The sequence below is a fragment of the Eucalyptus grandis genome, chromosome 2 (genome assembly GCF_016545825.1).
Source record: "Eucalyptus grandis isolate ANBG69807.140 chromosome 2, ASM1654582v1, whole genome shotgun sequence".
Lineage (NCBI taxonomy): Eukaryota > Viridiplantae > Streptophyta > Magnoliopsida > Myrtales > Myrtaceae > Eucalyptus > Eucalyptus grandis.
Genome location: NC_052613.1, coordinates 41923084 through 41949126, shown reverse-complemented (window position 1 = coordinate 41949126; position 26043 = coordinate 41923084). Strand labels below are relative to the sequence as shown.

At 40.8% G+C, this 26043-nt stretch overlaps 2 protein-coding genes and 1 long non-coding RNA gene across 3 annotated transcripts; 1 reads left to right on the top strand and 2 right to left on the bottom strand.

Annotated features, from left to right (window-relative positions):
• Positions 1-4356: 4356 nt before the first annotated feature.
• LOC104414997 lies at positions 4357-6310 on the bottom strand. Its single transcript, XR_005547982.1, has 3 exons — positions 6137-6310; positions 5809-6055; positions 4357-5722 (listed from the first exon to the last, which is right to left on the bottom strand). It is a non-coding gene; the product is annotated as an uncharacterized LOC104414997 (long non-coding RNA).
• Positions 6311-15388: 9078 nt separating this feature from the next.
• LOC104432906 (dolichol kinase EVAN) lies at positions 15389-21047 on the bottom strand. Its single transcript, XM_010045496.3, has 14 exons — positions 20659-21047; positions 19994-20106; positions 19617-19823; positions 19264-19368; positions 18923-18993; positions 18721-18801; positions 18433-18644; positions 17991-18180; positions 17819-17884; positions 17238-17326; positions 17036-17150; positions 16506-16557; positions 16331-16431; positions 15389-15895 (listed from the first exon to the last, which is right to left on the bottom strand). The coding sequence occupies exons 1-14, from the start codon at positions 20856-20858 to the stop codon at positions 15782-15784; spliced, it is 1716 nt and encodes a 571-aa protein (XP_010043798.2). The 5' UTR covers positions 20859-21047; the 3' UTR covers positions 15389-15781.
• Positions 21048-23968: 2921 nt separating this feature from the next.
• On the top strand, positions 23969-25994 carry LOC104432905 (UDP-glycosyltransferase 86A2). The gene is given in 3 exon segments (XM_010045495.3): positions 23969-24759; positions 24877-25194; positions 25197-25994. Coding segments are annotated over 3 exon segments (1470 nt in total). The 5' UTR covers positions 23969-24212; the 3' UTR covers positions 25802-25994.
• Positions 25995-26043: the final 49 nt, after the last annotated feature.

Genomic DNA, 26043 nt, shown 5'->3' with positions numbered 1-26043 from the left:
TGCGTCTCAGACTAATTCAATGAGTATAGTCTTTTCGATTGCATAGGGGCAGGTGATTTGATTTCGCACGTTCAGAGGGGACGAAGAAGTTTCCAGATAGGTAAATCGAGAGGACAAATCTCTGACAAACTCGTGTGGCTCGCCTGCCTATGGTCCTGCTCAGTACGAATGACTTTACCATAAAGTTTCACAGAGAGAGATAGAGAGAGAGAGAGAGAGAGAGAGATGACCGTCGTGAGAGTTAAAGGGAAAGCAAATACAATGCATACATGCCCTGCATTTGCATGTCTGCGTGTATCCGGGCATGCATGCAATTTCCGGCCCCAAAATCGCTCTAATTTCTCATCACCAGCCGACTCGAACGTAACAATTCCTTCGTGTGGACGAGCGATTAGCAGCTTTACATGCTGGTGTCGAAAGGCCAGGGCTGCTTCTTACGTTGCGGGGTCCTGGATGCCTCCCCGACCTACTCGACCTTTCCAAACCACCCCCATTTTGCCATGTGGACTTCTGGGACATTCGAAAATCGGATTCTTTTGACGAAAAACAAGAAAAAAGATCGGATTCAATAAAGTCTGCGTCCATATCCTTTAAACACGTAGTCATGAAATGAGAATTCAACTGAGAATTCTCAATGGGGAACAGTGCATATGTGTCGGCATCGGAATGTTAATTGTGTTATAGTGTTTTACTTGTGAGTGTATCATATAAAATTTCTTAAGATCTCTCTTTTCTCGGGAACCTTTTTTATTCATATATCTTTTTCTACATAAGTAGTTATAAATGGAACTTCTCATCTTATTGCGGGGATTGTGCAAACCATATAATTAGCGACTCATCTTAAAAATTGTCCTCGGGTCTATCCTCAATTTTGTCGATCAATAACTGAAACATCATATATATATATATATATAGGTTAGCCTGCATTGAAGTAAAGTTCTTCTACCAAGCTCTTATTTGTGACGATATCTAGGTGAGTAATACACAAAAAACCCTCCAAGACACTACAATACTTATTTCTTCTCTTGCCCCTTCCTCTCTCTCTCTCTCTCTCTCTCTCTCTCTCTCTCTCTCTCTCTCTCTCTCTCTCTCTCCCCTCGCTGATTGCAAGTAGCCGCACCCTCACCGCAGCTCCGCCTGTAGTCCAGTGTTGCCGCTGCTTCAAGAATCAGCCTATCTGTCGTTGCCCAGTCTTGCTACGTCGTCTCTCTCGGGACTTCAGATCGAGATTGATATGAGAGGCATGTTGACCTTCGATTGAGATTGATGTGTCTACCTGAATCTAGGCAAACCTACAGCTATATGTCAACCAAATCTTGGAAATTATTACACGGGCTGATCGATAGAAAATGAAATATTCTAGAAAGAGCATGAGCTTGCATGTTCTCTTTTGAGAAGAATAGAATGAGTTTTCACTCTTTGTTTGAACTTTTGAAGCACCTTATTATGTGAAGAACCGCGGTGCACACTATTAAGCATATAATGTTACCATATTTAGGTTGCTGTCTTCGATTTTAACTCGCTTCTTATTCGGCAAATATAATCTCTCTGGCTTTGGGGACAGCACCAACTACCAAGGGCACGGACAAATATATTTTAGTAACTATTCGTGTAACAAGACTAGGGAATTATCGCCCTCAATTTAAGTAGTTGGGTATTCAAAAATTTGGGATACTTCATTCTTTGGGAAGAAAGGGATAACTATTTGAATATATGGACTGGCTTGTTTCTATCTTTCAATATCCACCTGTCGATATTTTTCTCACACGTAGTTAGATTATCAAGTGTACCTAAGGTTTAGTCTCGTCTAGACAATTATGTTTATGCAATATAGTAAGATGTCAGCACGATGTCATTAAGCTAGGTCCCACCATCCAGTTTGTCACGGAAATTGGACATTCCTTGTCGACTGAACTTCGCAAATGCAACAGTCTTATGACAAGACTGAAATGAACAACTTTCATTTATGTCATCATACCAGTAAGAAATATTTTTGAAGATATTTTTCTCTATTAGAGATAATTATCATATTTTTCTTATTTTGTCTCATCTCTCAAGGTTGAGCATATGCTTTCCTTTAATTATATATATCATTTATATGTTAACTTAAAAAATCATATCTACCAGCGGCTTTTTTGTCAAAAAACGAAAACCACCATCGAGCTTGCCTCCCTCATATGAAGCACATTTGCGGCCACGACAGGCTTCTGTACACCAGTAGCCTCCTGTTATTTAGCTTGCAAAGCATCCCTCTTCAGCATATCGAATCGTTTCAAGGATCCACTGGGGCATTTTTCAATTCATTTATTTAAACTCAAGTTGACATCTTCTATACATATAGAGTTCGAGGGAATGTTAGAGATTTATCTCTAAGATATTTACCTAAGTTAGAAATAATTTAAATATTTATCTTCGTTCTCTCTGTATCTATCAATATTGTACATATCTTTTATTTGATTGTGCATATCCTTGATTAATACGTTACTTAAATAATCATCAAATAAAATCTACGCCTTCTATCTTTTCGCAACATGGGTATTTGTGGAAAAGTGGTCAACAGACAAAGGGCTTATCTCTCTGTCGTGACCATGTGATATAACTCTGTCGCACTAAATATCTTTGCAAGTAGAAGATGCGTGCTTGCTTTCAAGACGTATTAATGCCTGAAAGGGACTTGATAAGCATATTCCATGAGAAAAATATTCAATTTTTAAAGTATTATTGCACATACATAACAGAAATTAACGTACTGGAAAGTACAACAAGTGTTTTAGGTGACACTTTCTAACAAAATCATTTCGAATCTAAGGCTTACGTGTCTCTGATTTCAAAAACAAAGACAAAAATAAATCTTCGAGATTTATTCGCCGTCGATTTCGCTTGGTCTACCTCATTACTTATCATGATATTTTGGAGGAAAGAAGGGCAGCTCTCCAACGATATTTACAAGACATTTCAAGGGGACCCCACTCCGACCTCTTTTTCCATTTTTTTGGTCAAACTTTCCGACTTTATATCATGAGAATCATTGGGACATAAGCACGTTTTAGTCCATGTAAAGCACGTGCGCATAAGCTGGACAATGAAAAGAGATGAATAGCGAAGAGAAAACTCAGTTGTCTGACGTGGATGCTCATTGTGAGGCCACTCGACCCTAGCTGTCATCAGAAATATTATCGGGGCAGCATGGGTTTCAATTTGATGAAGAAGAAACAACACAGGTTAGGGCTTTTCTTCAGATATTTTCCTGAATTGAAATAAAGGAATTGTATGATATATTCAAGATAGGAAAATAAGATATCTCCTTTGTTTCCTATCCAATAATCAAATTTTTGAGCTCAATATACTTTATTGTTCTCCGGTTTAAGCAAAGAACACGATCTTTCATAATTTGACTTCCCTCACGTACATCCCATATGTGAAATTTTGGCTACTAGGGGCCGAATTTTGTATTCTCTGAGACTTAGTTCAGATAATCCAATTAATCTCATAGCATCATTGCTTAACTCAATTCAATTATAATGCAGTCTATGTGGGCTTATTACTACTAAATGACAATGCTCCTAATATGCAAATGTAATTAAACAATAGGATCGCCAAAATTTAGTTGTCAACGGTTATCCCTGTTTGAAGGAGAGCTCAAAGAGGTTTCATTGAAAGATGAAAGATACCTAAATCCTTACTATGCAAATGCTATATTAACTGTTTTTCTTGGGAATATGGATACCCCTCTCTAAATGAGAGCTTGAAGAGGTTTCAATGGAAGATGAAAGACATCTAAATTTAGCATATGTAAATGCACTACAATGGCGATCGGTCGTTGCCAAGGAGTTTCTCTCTCGTTTTGCAGAGCTTACCCTCTACCGTCATGGTAGTTTGACCTAATCAACCATCAATCCATCAAATCTTCTTCCTCTCGCTGAAGATACCTTCTGTCTGACGTCTCGTAGAAACTGGATTTCCTTTCGCCTCGCTCGATTTCACTCCTCGACTGAAACCCTCGCTTCCTTTGTTTCTTCGCCATCGACCCCCCCCCCTTTTTCCATCGCCTTCTTTTTTCACCCCAATCACATCGCAACCTGCTTCATCTGCCTTCTCGCCCCATCACAATCCTGTTCGTCATCTGGATTTATGGAGGAGAAGGACTTGGAGGAAGACCCACGCCTAGCCGCTCTCTGTAAAAGGCTGGGTCGGCTTTGCGCTGATCATGAGATTGAAGTTTGGGATGACCCGCCGCCGATGGAGAAGATTGATGAATGTAAACAAATCTTAGTAGGTAAAATTCTATCAGACCCTTCGGTAAACTTTCAAGCATTACAAAATACTCTTACACGAACATGGCGATCAGACAAGGTAGAACTCACACAACAGGATACTGGCCTTTATGTAGCAAAATTTACATCTGAAGAGGAAAAACGGAGAGTTTTAGAGGGAGGTCCATGGTGTTTCACCAATCATCTAGTCATTTTAAAGCCATGGATTCCTAATACACCTTTGCATTGTTATGATTTCTCCTCATGTGAATTTTGGGTTCAAATCTTCGGATTACCACTAGAATGGTGCACGGATCAGATGCTAAGGAGAGCAGCAAGACATGTTGGGAAAGTACTTACAGTTAAAGTAGACACTAGAGAAGGTTCCAACTTCAGGGCAGGTAGAGCTCGGGTGGAAATAAATCTAAGTCAGCCCTTAAAAACAGGGCACTTAATTCGTATTGACGGAAGGAATATATGGTTAGATTTCCGATATGAGCGCCTTCCACACTTCTGCTTTTCATGTGGTAGGCTGGGACATTATGCCGCACACTGCGAGGAAATTCCCTCCACTCAAGCAAAATTTGAAGGAAAGGAAAAAATGGCCTTTGGACAATGGTTGCGTGCTGAAGTCAAACAACATAATCCTTACTGGGTTACTTTTTATGGTGTTCAAGACAAAGCAGCACAATCAGAGGAAGTGATACCTGAGACACCTCCCTCCTTGATTGCTAAGGCCCCAGCACTCCCTCCGATAGATAATCCCACCAGGCCAATTAATAATGAAGGACAGACAGTAGAGCCATCTTCCATAGGTGAAATGGCCCTTGTTTTACCTAATAAGCAGGATATGCTAGACATCATTCATTCTGATATACAGCAAAGAGAGGGGGGTAAGCATCTATCAGCGATACTTCAGTCAGATGGTATGGGAGAAAAATCTATGAAAGGTGTACAACATGTGCCACAACCTAGTTTAGGTTTTTTAAAGAAGGATCTAACTCCTGCATCTGCAAAATTAAAAGGTGTTTAGGATCAGCACACTATTGTCCAATACCACAAAAAAACGAAGCAATCAAGAGCACCTACTAAGGCGGGGAGTTCCAAGAAGTTAAGGAGATATAATCCTTATGAATCTAGAGCTCATATTGCTGAGGATTTTGATGAGACCCAATTAATGGACACTCCGATTCTCATTGCTGCAGAGAACAACAAAGGGGCCGAGGTGGCTTGCCCTCAAAAGCCACCTACAGGAAAATGAAGCTTGTTAGTTGGAACTGTCAGGGTCTGGGGTCTTCCCTGACAGTTCAAACCCTTAAAGCCCTAGTGGCTAAAGAAAGACCCGATCTGCTGTTTTTAATGGAAACCAAAAATAGACCGGAGGTGCTTACTAAAATTCAGCAGCGGCTTAAGTTCCCTAACTCCTTTTTGGTTAATCCTGTTGGTTCCGCAGGAGGTCTGGCCATTTTCTGGCAGGCAAATATTTCTCTCAAAGTGATCCAGTCAAATCAGGAACTCATAGATCTGGAGTGTATAGAACCAGAGAAGAAAATACCTATTCGTGTGACTTGTCTCCATGCACCAGCTGTGTTTCGGCTTCGCCAAAACCTGTGGCAGGACCTCCGACGAATTGCGAACTCTAACAATTCTCCTTGGATTTGTGTCGGAGACTTTAATGAAATTACCTATCACTGGGAAAAGGTTGGTAAGCGTGCCGCAGATTTCCAACGTATGAATTCTTTCCGAGAGGTTCTTCATGATTGTTCCTTATTAGACATGGAGAGTAAGGGCTGCGCATTCACCTGGACAAATAACCGAGAGGGTGATGAAATTGTAAAAGAAAGACTGGATAGGATCCTCTGCAACCTTGATTGGAGACTCACCTTCCTGGAAGCCGAGGTATTTGCTTTACCAGCAGTAGGATCAGACCACAGCCCTTTACTTTTAATTACTGAAGCATTTCTGAGGAGAAGACGGAGACCATTTATCTTTGAAGCGTTTTGGCTACAAGAACCGGACTACAGGATGATAATTGCTGAAGCATGGAAATTTGCAATCAACTCCAATTCTAACCTACCTCAGAAATTAAAGTTAGTTGGGGCTGCACTTACCAGATGGAGTCGGGAAAAGTTTTCCAAAGTTAAAAATAGAATATCAGACTTGCAACTTCAGCTACAACAGATCACAAACCAAACCAACTTCAACTTTGATAAAACAACAGCAACCCAAATTAAAACAGAACTTCAAAAACTCTGGCAGCAAGAGGAGCAATATTGGGCTATGAGATCAAGGATTAACTGGCTGAAATGTGGCGACAAAAACACGAGATTCTTCCATGCAACTACAATCCAAAGAAGGCAGAGGAACAGAATAAGAATGCTCATGGACAATAATCATGAATGGGTGCGAGATGAGGATACTTTGAAGCAAATGACACAACATTTCTACTCTGATCTCTATTAAACGGTGGGCTACAGAGATTATAACCCCATTCTAGAACAATGCTCAGCCGTAGTCACTGATGATATGAATTCCAGTCTCACAGCGGAGGTCACTAGAGAGGAGGTACGCGTTGCAGCTTTTCAATTGGGAAGTACAAAAGCTCCGGGACCAGATGGATTGAATGGTTTGTTTTATCAATCTAACTGGGACACACTTCAAGAAGACATTTTCCTTTCAATTCAAAAGTTTTTTCAATCAGGTTTGATGCCACCAGACCTTAATAAAACGACTATAATCCTGATCCCAAAGATACCACTCCCAGAAAGTCTAAGCCATTTTCGCCCTATTAGCCTATGCAATTTTGCCTATAAAATCATATCCAAGATCCTAGCAAATCGGCTAAAGCCCTTATTGCCAGACCTAATCTCTATGGAGCAAACAGCATTTGTTGCTGGACGTCAAATCCAGGACAATATCCTCATGGTTCAAGAGATTCTACATCAAATTCGGATTCGAAATCGACGAAGGAATTTTCCAGCAATATTAAAAATGGATATGCAAAAGGCATATGATAGAGTGGAATGGGATTTTCTAATGGCCTATTTACTCAAGCTGGGGTTCCATCCTATATGGGTTCAGTGGGTTTCACAATGTATCTCAACAGTATCTATCAGCATCAAATTCAATGGCGAGCAACTACCTTACTTCCACCCAACGCGAGGTCTTCGTCAAGGCGATCCTTTGTCCCCTTATCTGTTTATCCTGCTAGCTAATCTCCTATCAACTCTCATTAAACAAGCAATTAATATTGGGAATCTGCGGGGAATCAAACTAAACAGGTCGTGCCCTACTCTCTCCCACTTGTTTTTCGCTGACGATGCTATTTTCTTTTTAGATGGCACGATTAGAGAATGTCAGAACTTGGCTAACATATTGAACCAATATTGCCTAGCCACGGGACAAGAAATAAATAGAAACAAGTCAGGTATCTTTTTCAGCAAGGATTGCCCTACATGTCTAAAAGAAAATCTGGCTAGTGAACTCCGAGTTCCTATACTTGATAAAACAGGAAAATACCTAGGTATTCCATCGGACTGGGGGAGATCAAAAAGGGATATGTTTGCATGGCTGATGGCTAGAGTGAATAAAAAGCTAGATGGTTGGAAGGAAAATCTTATTTCCAAGGGTGGCAAGGAAATCCTAATTAAGACGATTGTGCAGGCTATACCTCAGTATTCCATGTCTGTCTTTAAAATCCCTATATCCATTTGCAAAGCTATTGAGCAAAAAGTTGCTAGATTCTGGTGGCAGAGTGATTGTCGAAAGTCAGGGATTCATTGGAAGCGCTAGGAGGTTCTAAAATGTACAAAGGCAATGGGAGGATTGGGATTCCGAGATCTAGTCGATTTTAATAAGGCTATGTTGGGAAAACAAGCTTGGCGTTTACTACAACAGCCTCATTCCCTTTGGGGCAAATTGTTTAAGGCATTGTATTTCCCTTCCAAAGACTTTCTAAAGGCGGATACAGGAGCCCGCCCCTCTTGGGGTTGGCAAAGTCTATTAGCAGGAAGAGAGGTAATCCTACCTAATATCCAATGGTCTGTTGGTGATGGAACTCAAATCAAGATACGTGAAGACCGATGGCTACCAAGAGGGCGACTAATTGGTCCGGCAGCGAGAGAGGAACCTATGTTTGTAGCTGATCTATTGGACAATAACTCAAACAGATGGAATGTGGCTATGCTTAATCAATTCTATGATGCCTCTCTAGTACAGGAGATACAAAGAATCCCAATTAATGCTAACTTTGCCTCAGATCGTCTAGTATGGACAGCCTCAACATAAGGAATATACACAGTCAAAAGCGGATATCTGTCAGTCAGGAAAACATCATTGAGCGCAACCAGTAATACAAATTGTCAACCCTCATCTTCCTATCAAGCCCCTTCACTTCTTTGGAGGAAAATATGGCAGATCAAGCTCGCACCAAAAGTAAGAATTTTTCTATGGACTATCTGTCACAATGCAATGCCAACTAAAGATAATCTATTTCGTCGACATATCAGTACTGATCCGACTTGTATACTGTGCCATCAAAACCTACCCGAGACTATCGAACATCTCTTTCTCCTCTGCCCATGGACTCATAGAATATGGACTCATCATAATATTCGGATTCACATTGACGCAAGAGATATAAACCACATGGAAGAATGGATAACAGATCGTATTATTCAGAGGCAAAACTCACCTGATCTGGAAACTATCGCTGCAGTCTTCTGGCAGATTTGGAAAGCTCGAAACAGGTTCGTTTTTAATAGACAACGTCCAGATCCGACCCTTGTTATTGAAGCTGCTCTTGCCCAAGTCAGAACTACTCAAAATCTTCTCCATCTCTCGAATGGACCTCACTGCAACCCCTCTGACCGAAATAATTTTTGGCAAGCCCCTGCTCCAGGCACATTGAAGATCAATATTGATGGGGCTTACAATGCAGACAATATAGAAGGATCTATGGCATTCATAAGCCGGGATCACACAGGGAAAATGCGAGAAGGTTTCGCCAGAACGGTACCTGCGTCTTCTGCCTTGCAAACGGAAACTCAAGCTTTGATCGTGACCCTTCGACATCTATTGCAGCAAGGCAACAATGAAACGCATCTTGATCGAGTCGATTGTCTTCTATTGGTTGACTCCATCAACAACAAGATTGATCCGCCATGGGAGATTCACACTTTGATAGCAGAAGCCGCCGCTCTCCTTTGCCGTTTCTCGTGTCTCTGTATTAGGTATTGTAAAAGACAGACAAATTTTGCAGCTGACTGGGCTGCTAGGGCCCATAGCAAAGGCTATCTTATACCTAGTTGGGCTGACTTCCCCCCTTTCGAATCTTCTTGTTTCAGATGCTGTAGCTGCTGGCTGTATGACTCGTTCCATCTAATATTATATCTTTCTGTCCAAAAAAAAAAATGCACTACAATGGCTATTTTTGTTGGGAATATGGATACCCCACTCTAAATGAGAGCTCGAAGAGGTTTCATTGGAAGATGAAAGACGCCTAAATTTAGACTATGTAAATGCAATACAATGACTGTTTTTGTTGGGAATATGGATCTCAATGAGTCCAAGACCCAAATATATTTCTTTTTGGTCAAAATTCCAATTCCCATATTTTAAAATGCAATAATATGTAATGAAAATGAATATGTTAATGCAAAGATAGAATACACACCGGTCATTACTTACGTGGAGATCCAGGAAAGTATACTAGGACCAAGACCCTATATGCCTTCCTTATGTCATATTTCCATGCTCTAGTGTTAGATCGAAACCTAGCCTATGTAAGCCTTCGTTAAATAACTTGAACCTTCAAAATAATTAATGGTGATTTCACAAAATCTCGCAATACCAACTCCTTATTTGTATATTTTGTCAACTAATTTATGCAAAGGGGTTAGTATAGTAGCCACAAACTCAAGGTGCAAACCACATATTATCAATTGTAATTATATATTAGTGACAGAAGCTGCACGTCACACGGGGGCAACTAATGGTATTTGTCAGGAAGAAGAAGAAGAAGAACAGGAATTAGGAAAATAGAAAATATTATCAACTTGTGGATAATGTGGCAGGACGGTGTCCAATCTGATTGCGAGAAAATATATGGCATGGTGGCCAATCAGATTGCGAGAAAATATATGGCCTTTCTTGTTTGATGTGTTGTGGACGAAGTACAGCTTCCGTGTTTCTCTGTATACGGTTTTTATAATGCCGTGCTATGAGCATGTACGCTTCTTTCTCGTTGAAAGCATAAGATATTTAGAAAGTAGGTAGGCAATGAATTTATTCATTTCAGATGTCATTGTCGCCACATCATATTGAAGAGATCTAACGAGTGAGATTGAAGGAGTTAAAAAAATTATATACAAAAGTTACATATATTTAGATTTGATTTTTGGATGATGGGTCTACTTTTGTTGTGGTGGATGCATTGGATCCGTTTGGACTTATAGAAGGATCCAAATCCTTTCTCGCTGGACTTGTACGAAAAAATTATTCCTTCTTAGCGTTTGGTGCTGTTAAGTATGTCTCGAGTTTTGGCTAACATTTAAAGCAAGAAACGAAGTTAAAAAATGGATAGGCACGAGGTGGAGTCAGCGGGGCTCTCGAATGCAAAGAGCGCTCAAGCGGGCAGGCCTAGGCAATGGTCGGGTACTCCAGCAAAAGCTAGGTTTGGCCCCGGAACTTTAGCCACTTGCCAGGCACTCGACGGTGCCTAGGATGCCAACTTTGGGGCACCGAGGGTTCCAACCCAATGGTGCCGGGCACCTGAACCTTGACGACATTTTGGCCTAGTTGAAGACCTTTTCGAGAGAGTAAAAGAAAAGGTAGATTACCCATCATAGCCTCTTGAGGGTGTCTCTAGGCTTTTTATTTGAGAGTTTGAGAGTACACTAGAGATATGGAGTGAAACACCATGTGAGGATTGTTTGGGTGCATTCCGAGACTTGGGTACAAGAGACCTTTGGATTTATATATCAAATTACGCTTTCATCTAACCACTTAAGTATTTAGAACAATTGATAGTGGCCTTACAATATTGCATATAATATTAGAGCCAAATTTTGCCCTCTTCACGTGTGCATCTCCTTTTGTTAGTCAAATTCCACGTGTCACTCTTAATCTCTCGCATGTGTTAAAATATTGAAATATTAAATTACGTATTCATTTAAGAGCTTAAATTGTTGGCTCATGCTGCTATTAACCTAATTTTAAGTTAATGGGTTGAGGGAGACCATACGTATATAAAGAATATGTAACCCATTATCAAGCATTACAAGATATTTTAATCCCATAGGCAATATTTACTCAAATTAGAAGTAACACATGGAATTTGATTAATAGAGGTAGACACACACATAAAAATAAGCAAAACTTAATATAATATGAGACTTTATAAAATCAGTGCTAACTATTCTAAAAATTAAGATTTTCATAAGAAAGTTTGGTTTAATAATTAAATATGACATATTCAAAAAGTGTAGTAGGCGACACTTTCTAACAAAATCATTTCGAAATCTGGGGCTAAAAAGATAAAAACTAAAGACAATAATGTTTTGAAATTTATTTGCCGTCCATTTCGAAGGGTCTACCGCATTGATTGTGCCTTGTGGTGATATTTTGGAGGAACGAGAAGGGGCAGTTCTCTGAGACGAGATGTCTTCAGGAGTTGTCATGGGGGGACCCCACCTCCCATAATGCCTTCAAGGCCCGGAATCATTTATTTGCCACTTTATATTATTGGGTCGTAAGCGCTTTTTAGTCCACGTAAGCACATGCGCATGAGCTGGACGACGAAAAAGAGCAGAAAAAGGTGAATCGTCTGACGCGGACGCCCGTCGTGGGGCCCTCGCCTGGCTGTCGTCAGAGAAATTTCCGGGGGCCGGCATGGGGGTTTCGATTCGATGAAAAGGAAACCACACGGATCGAAGGAAAAAGAGCCCCAAGACATTATCGGAAAAATTGGACCACTTTCTCTTGGGACATCATGTTGTTCATCTTCAAGCACTACTGCAATTTATGAATTGGCCGCCACATGCGATCCGAGAATTCTATTATTATGCAACTGATTGTTGATATGGTATGCCCCATTGATCAGAGGCCCGAAGCACTTTTTTCGCCTTTTTTCAGTGAAAAGTTGCATTAGAAATGAAGACGGTCGATTGAATGCCAGACACAAGATGAGTGCAAATGATGCGTATATGGCTTCATTTCTACACACATGGGATGGGGCAGTCGAAGGGTTTCTTCTGCTGAATTTCTTTTCGTTTAGTTTTCCCCGTCAATCCGTTTGTTTCGGGGACCCCACGCGGGTGGGGTTTATGAGGAGTGGATGGGCTTGATCAGGTCTTTTTCTATCATTCCAGATAAGAACAAATGCCATTTCATGTGCAAGAACGTGCCAAGTTTCTCTCAAAATTTTATCCACTTTGATCAATGTTGGTTTCCGCTAGAAAGGGAGATTCTTGTTTTGTATGGAAATGTCAATGGTCGGTCATGACATGCGCCCGAGAGGCATAGGCACTCGCTCGACCCACCGGCCTTGAAAGAGGAAGGATATTCAACTTTATGCTCGACAAAGAAATAAACTAAGAGCCGAGATATTTGCGACCTAGAAAGCTCGACAAGGATTCCTGTTCTGTTCCAATGCTAAGAGAAGGACCATAGGTACTCCATGAAAAGCTCAAGCTCAAATTTGTTCAAGGTGGTTTCCATTATAGGACATATGGAGAAACCCTAGATTGATTAATGTTAGCTCTTTCGAAAATCAAAAAATTGGAATGTAGATGCGAAGTGGGGGTGTGAATGCAATGCAGAGATTCTCAGGAGGGTTTTGCCAAAAGGGCAGACAGACAAGCATGGGGATGGTCGAATGGCCCTTTAAGAGATCAGTGCCTGGCACAAAATCGATCAGGAGGATATTGTCTAATTGGTACTCTGTTCCGACGAACGTCAATCATGCCGGTTTTGCGGGCTCCTTCCATGATGAATTCCCACCTGCCCCATTATATATACAGATAAAAATGAAAATGAAATGAGAATAAATGAAAAGGGTTTCAATTTCATCCTTCAAGACGACCAATTTCTATTTTAGAAAAGAGAAGCATCCATTTTTGCATGAAGAAAATAACATAAATGTTCTATGAGCTTTAACCTAATATATAATGCTTGAACTTTTAATTTGTTTAATGTAATCTTCAAACATCAATCTAATGTACAATATCCCCCTTTTAATTTTTTTTAATACAGTTTTTGAATCGGTTCAATATTCAATGTAATCTATAAACTTTTCATATAATACCAGTAGTGTATGGATCAAATTTAATAAATTAAAAATTTCGGAAGGATGTATATTAAGTAAAAATTCATAAATTATTTATGCTGTAACCTCTTTTGATTGAGGTGAGTCAACTAATTGGTAGCTCAATCGACAAGGACAGTGCAATGTACGGCTGATAACCAGCCAATCAGAGAAGGATAGAGAGAGGGAAGTTAGAACATCCATAACGCCAACGTGGATGGGGACTCACAGCTCACCGCACAACGTACAACACTGAATGCTTCTAACGCTTCATTGCTTTGGAAGGCACCGGGGGGCCATTGGCCTCGCGACGACGACAGCCCTAGTTGCCAAGCGACTCGAGTGTTGTCATCGTAGCACAGCTTAGATCTACTCAAAAGTCCGACACGATTGGAGACAGAATGGGGAAAGAGAATCAAAAGTTTTACCTCAGTGACGTCAATGACTTCCCTTATTCAGTTCGAGAAGGAACTATCAAGTTCTTTTCGATTGACACTGTGTATCACATCGGTCGCTTCAATCGCATTTTCTTCTTTTGGATTGAGAGCTAGGAAAGAGATCAATCCACGGGGTATGACCCGTCATTGGCCATCACTACGTCACCATCGTCATTCCATACTTGGCAATCATCCCATACTTGCAAGTTTTTGGAAAGCACATGAATGTTGCAAATCAAGTACAAATTATAAATCATTGAGAGTTCATCTTGTGCTCTGCTCAGTTGACCTCAAGGTGCACTGCGGCTGAGTTCCTAAGGTGCCGAGTGATTACATAAAATTTGGGAGAATTTTAAATAAAGGCCCAAAATGTTCTCAATTTTCTTAATTAAGGGTTTGAAATAAATCTCATTTCAAATAGCCATGTTAATGTCAAAAAAAGGCTTGATCTCATTGGCCGATCGAGGGCATTTCCGTCCTTTATATTTTTTTTATTTTCTTTTTTTCCATAAAAAGACAAACTAAAAATAGGGAAAAAAATAATAATAATTTAAAAAATAAAGAAAAGAAAGCATGAGTCAAATAGAAAAAACGCAGGCAAGTGGCTACCCCAACCCTCTTGCTTGTAGACATCACCCTCTCTTGATTCTAGCAAGGGCCTGACCCTCGCCGAGGTGCTAATGACCCTACTAGCCATGTTTGATACCCCACTAGCAATGGGGTAGCAACCGTAGGTGGGGCTTGCCTATTTTTTTTTATTTTAAAAAAACCTTTTTTTCCTTTTTTGGAATGAAAAAATAAAAAAGGGAATAAAGAAACAAAACAACGAAAGAAAATAAAAATAAAATTAGAGGACAAAAATGTCATCCACAATCAATGAGGTCAAGCCCTTATTTAAGACTAACATGACAACTTCAAACGGTTATTTGAATAACATCTATTTCTGGTTTTATTTATAAAAAATATGAAAACATTTTATATCATTATTTGACCCAAGATTCATTTTAAACTGTCATTTGGAATTTTCCCACAAATTTAGCTGTTGGGGCTCACCGTCTGGGTTCGGGACCTTCGGGTTCATGATGGCTCCACCTTAAAGTTCGTTCCATGACTAAAGTAGAAAAGCGCATGTGATCTGGACATGTCAAAGCCCGAAGGCAAGTGAGCAATTGGTCCACGTAACGACTACAATTTCGCCGGCCACAGAATCAGTCGAACTTTACTACTCTGATATTTTCTTTTGTGCTGATTTCAAGTAATTTAATCTTATAGTTATGCTCGTACATTGCGTGGATGCTGTAATATACTATAATGACGAAAATCGAGAGAGTCAGGAGATGGCCATGAGGCAAGATACTGATATCAGATATGAGGAACACAGAACAGAAAGAACGGTGAGAAGGCAAATGCATCATCTATTTATTTCTTATTTGGACATCATGTGACGCAGGAATTTTTACATCAGATTCCCTATAGCCAATACACAAAGAATAAAAGAAGAATCCTCGATCGTCTCTAAAACTCCGAAAGAATGAATGCCGTCTCCAATGCTTCGCTTCTCCAAATGCGGGTATTCAATCTTGTATGGATGCTCTCAGTGTAAATAATATGTTTTGTTAGTTTGAAACCTATCTAGGGGACCTGATTGCGATTCATGACCCTGTATGAATTGTTAGTATTACTAGTATCTACCTAAGAGAGGTGTTGAGTATCTACAAATTACATGCCCGACCTCAAGCACACTGCTTTCATCGTGCATCTTTCTGGAAGGAGATAAAAAGCTGCATCTACAAACAGAGGAGACTATAGAAGACTAATGGGATGAATGCGTTGTCCAATTGTGCCGTGTAGGCCTCCAACAAACCACTTGCAGTTACGGCCAGGAGAAGAGAGAACCAGTGCTGCACAAATTTGGAAACTTACATCAGAGTTGAAGCACAACTTCATCGCTACTTACTACCAAGAGGGCAGAAACGCAGAAGATATCATAAACTCAAAAATCTCCCAGCAAACAGCAAAATTCTCTCAGCAGTGACAATCATACCCATATGCAGAACACATGGCTCCAGTCACATGGACTTTGCAAGCTGATTCTTATGGGTATGTAAAAGAATTACCACTCTACTGAACATTATACTTCTAAAAGATCATTCAAAGCTGAAAAGTCTTCTAACCCTTCCCTAGCCAGTAATTATCAGGCACAGAAAACAGAAGGCACGCTGTCTCTGTATTTGCAGAGCCATCCATGTGTGAGCACTGTGCACTTTGTCACAAGGGCACACACAAGCACACGTGCATACAAACCCACAGAGAGAGAGAGAGAGAGAGAGAGAGACCTGTGTCATAACATAACCCGTTGATGCCAAAAGTGGAAGGAGAGCAGAACATGCAACCAGGACAGAAGTTATACCAGCTGCAGTACCCTCAATTGTTTTCTCTGAATAAACAGTAGGTTTCATGCATCAGTTACCTCAACAAGGAGCCAGCAACCAAATTAATAAGGACACTTACTGCCAGTTTTGCTCCACCTGAGAACCCCATACTTGTGACCAACCAATGATGCCTGAATATAATTGTAAAATGAATTGGATAGCCAAAATGCAGAATGCCAAGTAGCAAAAAGACGGTAAATTCCAGCACTGGATAAATTCTAAACATACATGTTTCCACATCTGCCCTTATTACACACCAGATGCACAAATAGATGATTACTGTAAATAAGCAATTCATGAAGATTGTCTAATAGATGAAAAACGGAAAAATAGGTTCTTAGGATCTGTCTGTTACCATCACTTATGCAGCGAATTTACTCAGTTCATTCAGTTCTAGATTTTAAATTTGGAAGATCTCATGCTTTTAGTTCAGTCTTGACCCTTCTTATGACTAATTTCAGCAGGCTTTACCTGATGATTAAGCTAATATGTCTTCCATGATGAGGAAGAAATTAATTATACTGGAAATTCAAAATCAAGTAGATTTCTTATAATAAGAGGACAAGGAAATAATACATGATTAACAAATACAAAGTAATATGCCCTCACCATGGTATCTCCAATTCCAAGGCTCAAAATTCCAGCAAAAGGAGCAAGTGGGCGATCGTTGTATCCAAAAGACAGCCACATAGGTAGAGCGCAACCCAATAATAGCGAAAAATGGCTAATTACAGACAAATAAAACAAAATCAGATAAAGTTACCTCTATTATATTACAGAACCATGAATTTAAGCTTTAAGGAAATTGCACCTGACAATAAGGAGATCAGAGTCACGGTGGTCAGTGAAAGCATTCATGAACTGATGAACAAGTTTTCCCAAAGGCCATATTCTCCAAACCTGAATAAGAAAGCAGGGTCTAAAAAGTTATTGCAACTCCGTAGAAAGAGGCTGTAGAAAATTATATACACATTTGCAAAACGATGGGCAACCAATTAATTTTATAAACAGAAACTGATGAACCATAAGATGTAGATCAACAGAATAGGCTGTAGAAAGCAGGGTCTAAAAAGTAATTGCAACTCCCTGGAAAGAGGCTGTAGAAAATTATATATACATTTGCAAAACTATGGTCAACCAATTAATTTTAAAAACAGAAACAGATGAACCACGAGATGTACATAGACAGAATAGGTGCAGTCTTCTTTACATAATTAATTTTAAAACATGGCCAAAATGACTGAAAGGAGAATCCTCACTCTCTGTCTCCAGCTTCATATCATACAGATTACAGACATAAGCTTTAATACACCACTGGATATATGTTAAGGAATATACACTAAAGGACAAGGATCAGGCAAGAATATGGAGTCCAAAATCTCATGCACTTACTCGGATTATTTCTATAACCAGGAAAACTGCCAAAGCTGCCCCAAATGCAAGATCAAGAAACTCAGGCTGAAAGTAACAGTCAAGTCATCAGTAAGTATGAGAAAAATAAACTGCATAGATGACGAGGTTACTGTAAAAATGACAACAAATTCTGCTTCAAAGTCCAAATCACCTGTAAGATAAGAGCAGGGGAAAACATTGAAACAGCCATTAGATGGTAATATTTCCGGAGAAGTATCCTTTCAACCTTGCTATTCTTCGAAATGTTGTAAAACTTGATAACTGATGCATATATCAAACACACCCAATAGACACACAGTGATAGTCTTTTCACTGGTTCCCCAAAAACAAATGAAAAGACCCTGCAGTCACAAAAGCATTCAAGAATAAGAACATATTGCCATGAGATGAAGCTGAGTGATTCATATTCTGTGTAAACCATTAAAAGTGATCAGCCACTGTCTAGAATCAAGACCCCAACCCCCCGAAAAAAGCAAGGGTTGTCTACAAATGGGGATGGAAGAAAGGAAAAGATAAAACCCAGACTGTGCTGTTTAAAATTTAGAGAACTTCCAGCAACTCATAAGAGACTTGCAACATGAGAGAGTTATTACCATAAAAAAGGATGTGACTGAAAATCTTGAGCGAACTGCATCCAAGAAGGGGCGATAACAATCAACATACATGCAAGGGATCCAAAGAACAAGAGAGATCTTCTAACTTCGCTCAGTGTCCTTGCATCGGAGGTCATAGTCGAAGGGCATTCCCAAAGTCGCAGCAGCAATTTAAAAATAAGTGGAAAAACAAGAAGAGCAAGTAGCACGCTCTGCATTACGAACATCTCCAATTAATATCTTTCCAGACCAGAAACTATGAGACGCACAAACACCCAATCATCATACCTGGATGATTATGCTCCTCTCACTTCTGTTTGTTGAATACCATGGAGAAACCAAATTGAATGAAACAAATCTTTCATTAATCTGTTGAAAGTAAAGTGGTTACTGATGATCTGATACTAGTCATGCAAGTCACCAAGAATGGCAAAAGAAAGATCCTCATTCTTCATAGGCTCAAAAACCTTTGTAAGAAAAGAATCCTAACCTTTGTGAATGTACACGCTAGCATGTCACCAGAGTAGAGAACTATCCCGGCACTCAACAAAAGGGCTTCACCTGAAAAGATGGAACAGAACTAAAACCTTCAAGAAGAGAAACAAAAATTTCACTGAAACCAATAGAATCTTAGGACATCTCTACTCTACCCCAGCCATTTCCCATGACGATGCATCCACAGGGTTGGTCTCTGCCCGTGACTGAGCCACTAAACTGTACTGCTCTAACATTCTAGCCTCGACCGTCTTCAAAGCTAGGGCCGACTAAGAGACAAAAATGTAAATTTCATTCATTGAGGGTGATTGCCAGAGGCCTAGACAAAATGCATACCAACAGAAGCACAGGATGGAAAAGTATTCAGAAGATGCTGAATTAGCTTCACAGCTGCAAATCCATGACAGACCACCCAAAATAAGTTGAATGCAAGTTGCAAACCTGCAAAAGAACCGTGAAAGCATCGAAACGTTAAGCATCTGTAGCTGATAAGTTAAAAGATGCCACATTTAAACCTAAGTTATACAAACACGCCAACTCAGGTAGTACTATGAATATGATTCTTCAGCGCTTATGTTAAAGGCCATACAGGTATGCTTAAAAGAATTAGTACCCATAAAATGATCTTCTGAAAATTGAACAACAGCTAAGAATGAGAGGTTGAGGGAGATCTTTGATGAGATACTTACCGAAGTTAGACATAATGGCAAGGGAGACACAACATAATGCAGCATAGAGGCCAATGCAACATGACATGAGCCATGAAGTAGACTGGATATTTGATGAAGGGGGATAGGCCTTGTCAGGTGAATGCTGCAGAGCTGAATAAAGGAAAACAAGCACACCAAAGGAGCTAACAGATGCAGCCCAGTACAGCATTTTCAAATATTCAAAATCTGCAACAAAACGGAAGAGTTTAATGATTACTTGTCACTTCTCAGCAGTCACTGAGTATATGGGTGAATCAGGTATTGTGCCAGAGCACTGCTAATAAAAAAAGGAACGTGCAATGTGTGCTACGTGTCTCACAATGCAAAGAGAAGCTACGGTGGCACAATGCTCATACCCTCATAGCTGACTTGGTGGGGTGAGACTGCTCTAGATAGCTGTATCAACTTTGAGATCAAAACAGTAGGAAGAGTAACTGCCGCCAAGAGTATTCCAGATGAGGCACCAGGCCTGAAATAAAACACAAAGCCAAGCCATTCATCAATTGCATTCTGACTACTTCATCGACTCAGTTGTCAAAACAAAGGGCAAGCAAAACTTCCATTATAAGCTTATGACCGGTGCTGTCTCAGCTGCTCCCGATTGAAGATTTCAACTCAATTTGTAATCAATTGATTTTGCAAATGGAGCTTAACACAACTAAAGCATCTTATAACAGAATTTAATCACACTCTCGGCAAATGAGAAGACGCAAGGCAAGTGCAAGCCAGTCATCACTCGCAATTCCGACTGCATAACGATTTCAGTAGCCTAAGCTTCAACAGAATGACACAACGATAAGGACTGTAGTAAATGTAAGTCCAGAAATCTTCAACTGAATTTTTTTTTTTTGGTAAAAGGTAAGAATTTCTTCAACTGAAATTTGATCCAAGTTAAACCACAGAAACCGCACAGAGCAAAATTGAAGTGCAAGAACATCACATCCGAAAAAAAAAAATTCATTTTGAATTGAGAGAACGGGAAAAAATCAAAACATTCGAGAGGGCCGCCAAGAATTTTTACCTGGTCTTAAATCGGAGGAGGGAAGACGAGTTCTCGAGGCGAATCTCGACGTGGAAGGCGGCGGCGGCGAGGGAGCAGAGAGCGAGGCCGTGGGAGAGGAGGCAGGGAGGGAGAGAGGAGAGGACGCGCAGCACGAAGAGCAGCACCACCGCCCGCTCGCCGTTCATCAGCGACGAGGCCGCGGCGGCGATCGACGCCATCGCCCGGTCCGCCAGCTTCTCAAAACTATCGCGGCGGCGGCGGCGGCGGCCTTAACGGTCGAGGAGCCCGAAGATGCTCGGAGAATCCATGGGAGGAAGGATTTCGCAGGATCAGAAGAACCGATGAACTCCAATTCTTCAACGTGAAGAAGATGGAAAGCGTCGTGGTTCTCGAGGGAAAACGTTTTTCAGCCGCACCTGCGGAGAGCGCCCGGACGAGGTCGCCGCCGTGGCGGATGTCTTGCGTGGAAATTCCACGTGGCGGATCTCGATACGCGGGCACGGCCACGCGGTTTTTTTGGGGGGCCCCGTCAACGAGCCCTTTCCGCGGGAAGGAACCTTTGATTTGTCAAATTCGACACCTAACGAAGGGCGAGTAATCCTAGGTCGTCTTGTTGTATTTGTTTAGATAATTTAGGTCCTTAGCTTAGGGTTAACGTCCATACAATTCCAAGATCCGACTTCGGGCGCAGTTGGAAACCTGATTAAATAAACATAATTTTAGAGAATTTTTCAAAGTTAACGCATATTGAGAAAGGCAAAATGAAAATTAAAGTAAATGCGAGAAATCACGGATAAAAGGATTTGTTTATTATAATTGAAATTATATCATAAAAATGAATTGAAATAAATGAAATTGATAAATGCATATTTTTCAAATTATTTTGGGCAGGTTGGTTGTACCAAACTATCTACCCTCTTTTAAAACGGAAGGTGCCATGGATATTCTCTTCATTTTGCTTTCCTCATTGAGTGCGGGGTGGGAATATGGACCATATTGACCGAAAATTGGGCTATTGACGGGTCTTTTGGGTTATTGGCCCGTTTGACATCTTCTAATGCATTACATACGCAATGTACAAGGGAAAATTATCTTATTATCCCTAAACTTATCTTATGAAATGTCAATTCAGTCATGAACTTTTTGACTTAATCATAATTTTTTGTGCGAAAATCTAATTTAGTCATTTTTACATATTTTTGTCAAAAATTACTAGCATAACAGTCCATTCATTATCAATTGTCCGTACGTTATGTCAGAGATCTCTAGCGAAAGTTAGTCAATAACTAAATTAGTGCATATATGTTTGACTACACTGATAAAAAAAAATTATGACTAAATTGACATCCGTACAATAATTTGAGATTGATTAGACAATTTCTCCGTAAATGGGGGAGCCTCCTCACATGTGATGTGATGGAGTTTGTAAATGAGAATGAAGTATGGACAAAAGACAAATGAACACATAAAATCTCCCCCTCCCCCCAAAACACTAACCATCTTCTGAAAAATTGTCCAAAAAATCTTAAACCTACTACGCTCTTACCAATATAGTTATAAATCTTTTAATTTTGCCAATTGAATCACAAACATTTTTACATTTTATCAATTGAATTAATCTGGCTAATTTTCACAAAAAATCGTTAACATGAATGTCATATGTTCTACATACTATGTAATATGGGTGGCACTGACATAAACAATTTTTTTTTGTTCATTTTTTATTTTAATTCAAATTATTTATTTATTATTCTTTTCTTTTCTTCTCTTTTTCTTCTTTTTTTTTTTTTTTTTTTTTTAAACTATGTCCAAGGCAGTGAAGCCCCCACTAATCGTTGGCAAGGCCACAATGCTCTCACTGACCACAAATGATGGTCACAGCCCTTGCCCAGATTTGGTCCACCTCACCGGCAATGGGTGAGGACATCCTAGTCCTTACGTGCGGTCAATGAGGGCCCCACCTCACCGCCCCCCCCAAACTTAAAAAAAAAAGAAAGGAAAAGAGAAGAAAAAATGAAAAACAAAATAAATAATAAATCAAAAAAACATTAAAATATTATTAAAAATTAGTTACGTTGACGTTGATTGTATCACATAAGATGACTAGCATCCACATTAGTGGTTTAAAATGTGGAAAGGTTTGGAACCAAATTAACAAAATCAAATAATATAGTACTCAACTTAATTAACAAAATCAAATAATTGAGTACTAAACTGGTAAAAGTATAATGGATTTATAACTTTTAAAATAATTTTTCCATTTTTGTGCACCATCGCTATATCAATAAACTATGAAAGTTTTTACCAAAAAAAAAAAAAAAAAAAAAACTATGAAAGAGGCCGTGACTGATTTAGTTGATATAATGCAAATCCCTAGTTTTAATTGCACTAACACCTTGACAAGCCATCAGACAATGTATATATGTTTCTTTCATTCTAATGGATATAATTTGTTTATATTGAATTTTCAAGCTTTCACTTGCATCAAATCTATGTATATTATGGACAATTTTCATCCATGCTACAACTTCTAAATTATCAAAACTTACTGTGTAATTCCTGCTTTGTATGAATTAATCTATTGGGATCTCTTTAATCAAGTGGATCTCACATGAATCCCATGTAATTCACTGAGACATGACTCTGACAACTAAATTACAGATGCCACTTCTTGCTATCAATTGACCTTTGGAAGTCCGAACTCGAACCACGTGATAATCTACATCATGAATTGCTCGAATCCCTTGATATATATGGAGATGACTAAATATCTAAATAAATTCCCAAGTACACTTATATACATTAAATTCCATAAACATAGAGGGGGTGATGGATAATTACATAACAACTCAGCTCATTCCATCTGATTAATTATATAAGGGGATGACTAATCAAGGGTGGATGCTTACTCATTGATAACTCGACGAGTCTCTTCCATCCAACATGGGGTCTTAAGATATCACAAACTCTCCCATTCGAAGAGTTAAAGTCCTCATCAGTAACTCATACGGTTCATTCCCAGCCCCTCCGACATCCTCCAAATCTTGTCTAATTCCTCCCACCCTGGCAATCGATCCCTGGCTAGATAAAGTATGGGCCCACTTTATCCACAAACCAAACTCCCACTGGCGCTTGTCCAAAAAAAAAAACTCCTACTGGCGAGGTCTTGCTCTGATATCATATATAAGTTACAACGACCCAATCCATTCTACGTGGACCAAGTTCTCTGAAGGAGTATTCGAGTAGCCACACGAGGTGATGACATCTGGGTGTTTATTTATAAATCGCTCCGGACCTCTCTCATCCGATACGAAGCTCGGAACGTCAAGTCATGCATGAAAATTTTGGGTCAAACCCTCTTTGGGAAATCGTATGGCGTGCCGGGAGTCGCGAGCGAATGCCCGCAGATTTCCTGTCCTCAAATGGAAACAAGCGAGTGAGCCAAAAATGAGCCGAAACCTTCGGCTGTAAAAAACCTCAATCGTCCTCAAAACTTCCTTAAAATGTACTCGTGCACATACGCATCCAAACACATACACTTGCTATAATTCTCTCTTGCTTTGGGAAACGGCATGGCAGACAACCATAGAAAGCCTCACGCCATCATCATTCCTTACCCTCTCCAAGGCCACGTCAACCCGTCGGTGCACCTGGCCATCAAGCTCGCGTCGAGGGGCTTCGCCGTCACCTTCATCAACACGCAATCCATCCACCACCATACCGTCAAAGCCCTCGATCAGAAACCGGACGGCGACGGCGACGGCAATGGCTCCTATGACATCTTCGCCAACGTGCACAGATCGGGGCTCGACATACGGTACACCACCGTGTCAGACGGCTTGCCAGTGGGGTTCGACCGGTCGCTAAACCACGACCAGTTCATGGCGTCGCTCCTGCACGTGTTCTCGGCACACGTGGAGGAGATCGTGGGGAACATCGTCGCAACACCCGGCGAGGGGGCCGACTTCTTGATCGCTGACACGTTCTTCGTGTGGCCGTCCAAGGTGGCGGAGAAGTTCGGGCTGTTGTACGTGTCGTTCTGGACGGAACCAGCGCTGGTGTTCACGTTGTATTATCACATGGATCTCCTTCGGATCAATGGCCACTTCGCTTGCCAGGGTAAAAATTCACGTTTCGCGTTTGCATGGCTAAGATGTCTGCCATGTTTTCGATCTCACGTGCATGTGCATGTTTCAACGTCAACAGATCTGAATTTGAAAGATTTTACCTGATCAGATTGTCGTGAGGACCCGATAGATTACATCCCAGGAGTGCCGCCCCTACAGCCAAAGGACATGACGTCGTATCTCCAGGAGAGCGACACGTCATCTACCTGTCACCAGATCATCTTCAACGGCTTCCAGGACGTCAAGGCAGCGGATTTCATCCTCTGCAACACCGTCCAAGAGCTCGAGCCCGGCACCGTGGCGGCCCTGCAGGAGCAGAAGCCCTTCTACTCGATCGGGCCCATGTTCCCGGAGGGCTTCACCAGAAGCGACGTGGCCACAAGCCTGTGGCCCGAGTCAGACTGTTCACAGTGGCTCGACACCAAGCCCCCGGCTCGGTCCTGTACGTGTCGTTCGGGAGCTATGCCCATTTGTCGAGGCCGGACCTGGAGGAGATTGCCCATGGGCTCTTGCTCAGCAAGGTCGACTTCGTCTGGGTGCTCCGGACCGACATCGTGAGCTCCGAAGACACCGATCCGCTGCCTGATGGATTCAAGCAAGAGCTCGGCGACCGGGCAATCATAATACCTTGGTGCAATCAAAATGCAGTGTTGAGCCACCCAGCAATAGGCGGGTTCTTGACCCATTGTGGGTGGAACTCAATATTGGAAAGCATTTGGTCTGGGGTGCCAATGCTGTGCTTCCCTCTGCTTACTGATCAGTTCACCAATAGGAAGCTCGTGGTCGGTGATTGGAAAATTGGATTGAATTTGAGTGATCGGAACAAGACCACTCGAGAGGAAGTCGCCAACAAAACCTCCCAGCTTATGAGCCAAGATTCAGGGAGCAAATTCAAGAACGCAGTCGGCGCACTGAAGACGAAGCTGGAGGAAGCATTGATGCCCGATGGTTCATCGACGAAATATCTCGATCAGTTCATCGTGGACATAAAGGATAGGATTCATCAAAAGGAGCACCTTTCCAATGATGCTTAGATCGATCATGTAGTCACTGGCCCTTCTCGGTCCAGACATACATTTGTAATGCTCAAAATGTACACTTAGTGAAAAAGTGATGGATGGAGAAAAAAAATACCTCTTGAATAGTTTGAGCCTGACAGGGTCTTGCCAAATTAATGAGTCCGCGAGCTTCAAAACGCGAAACATCGTGAAGAAACCAGAGCAGGAACAATAGCAGACGGTACACAGGCTGTAGCAGCATCAAGCAGCAGATGAAC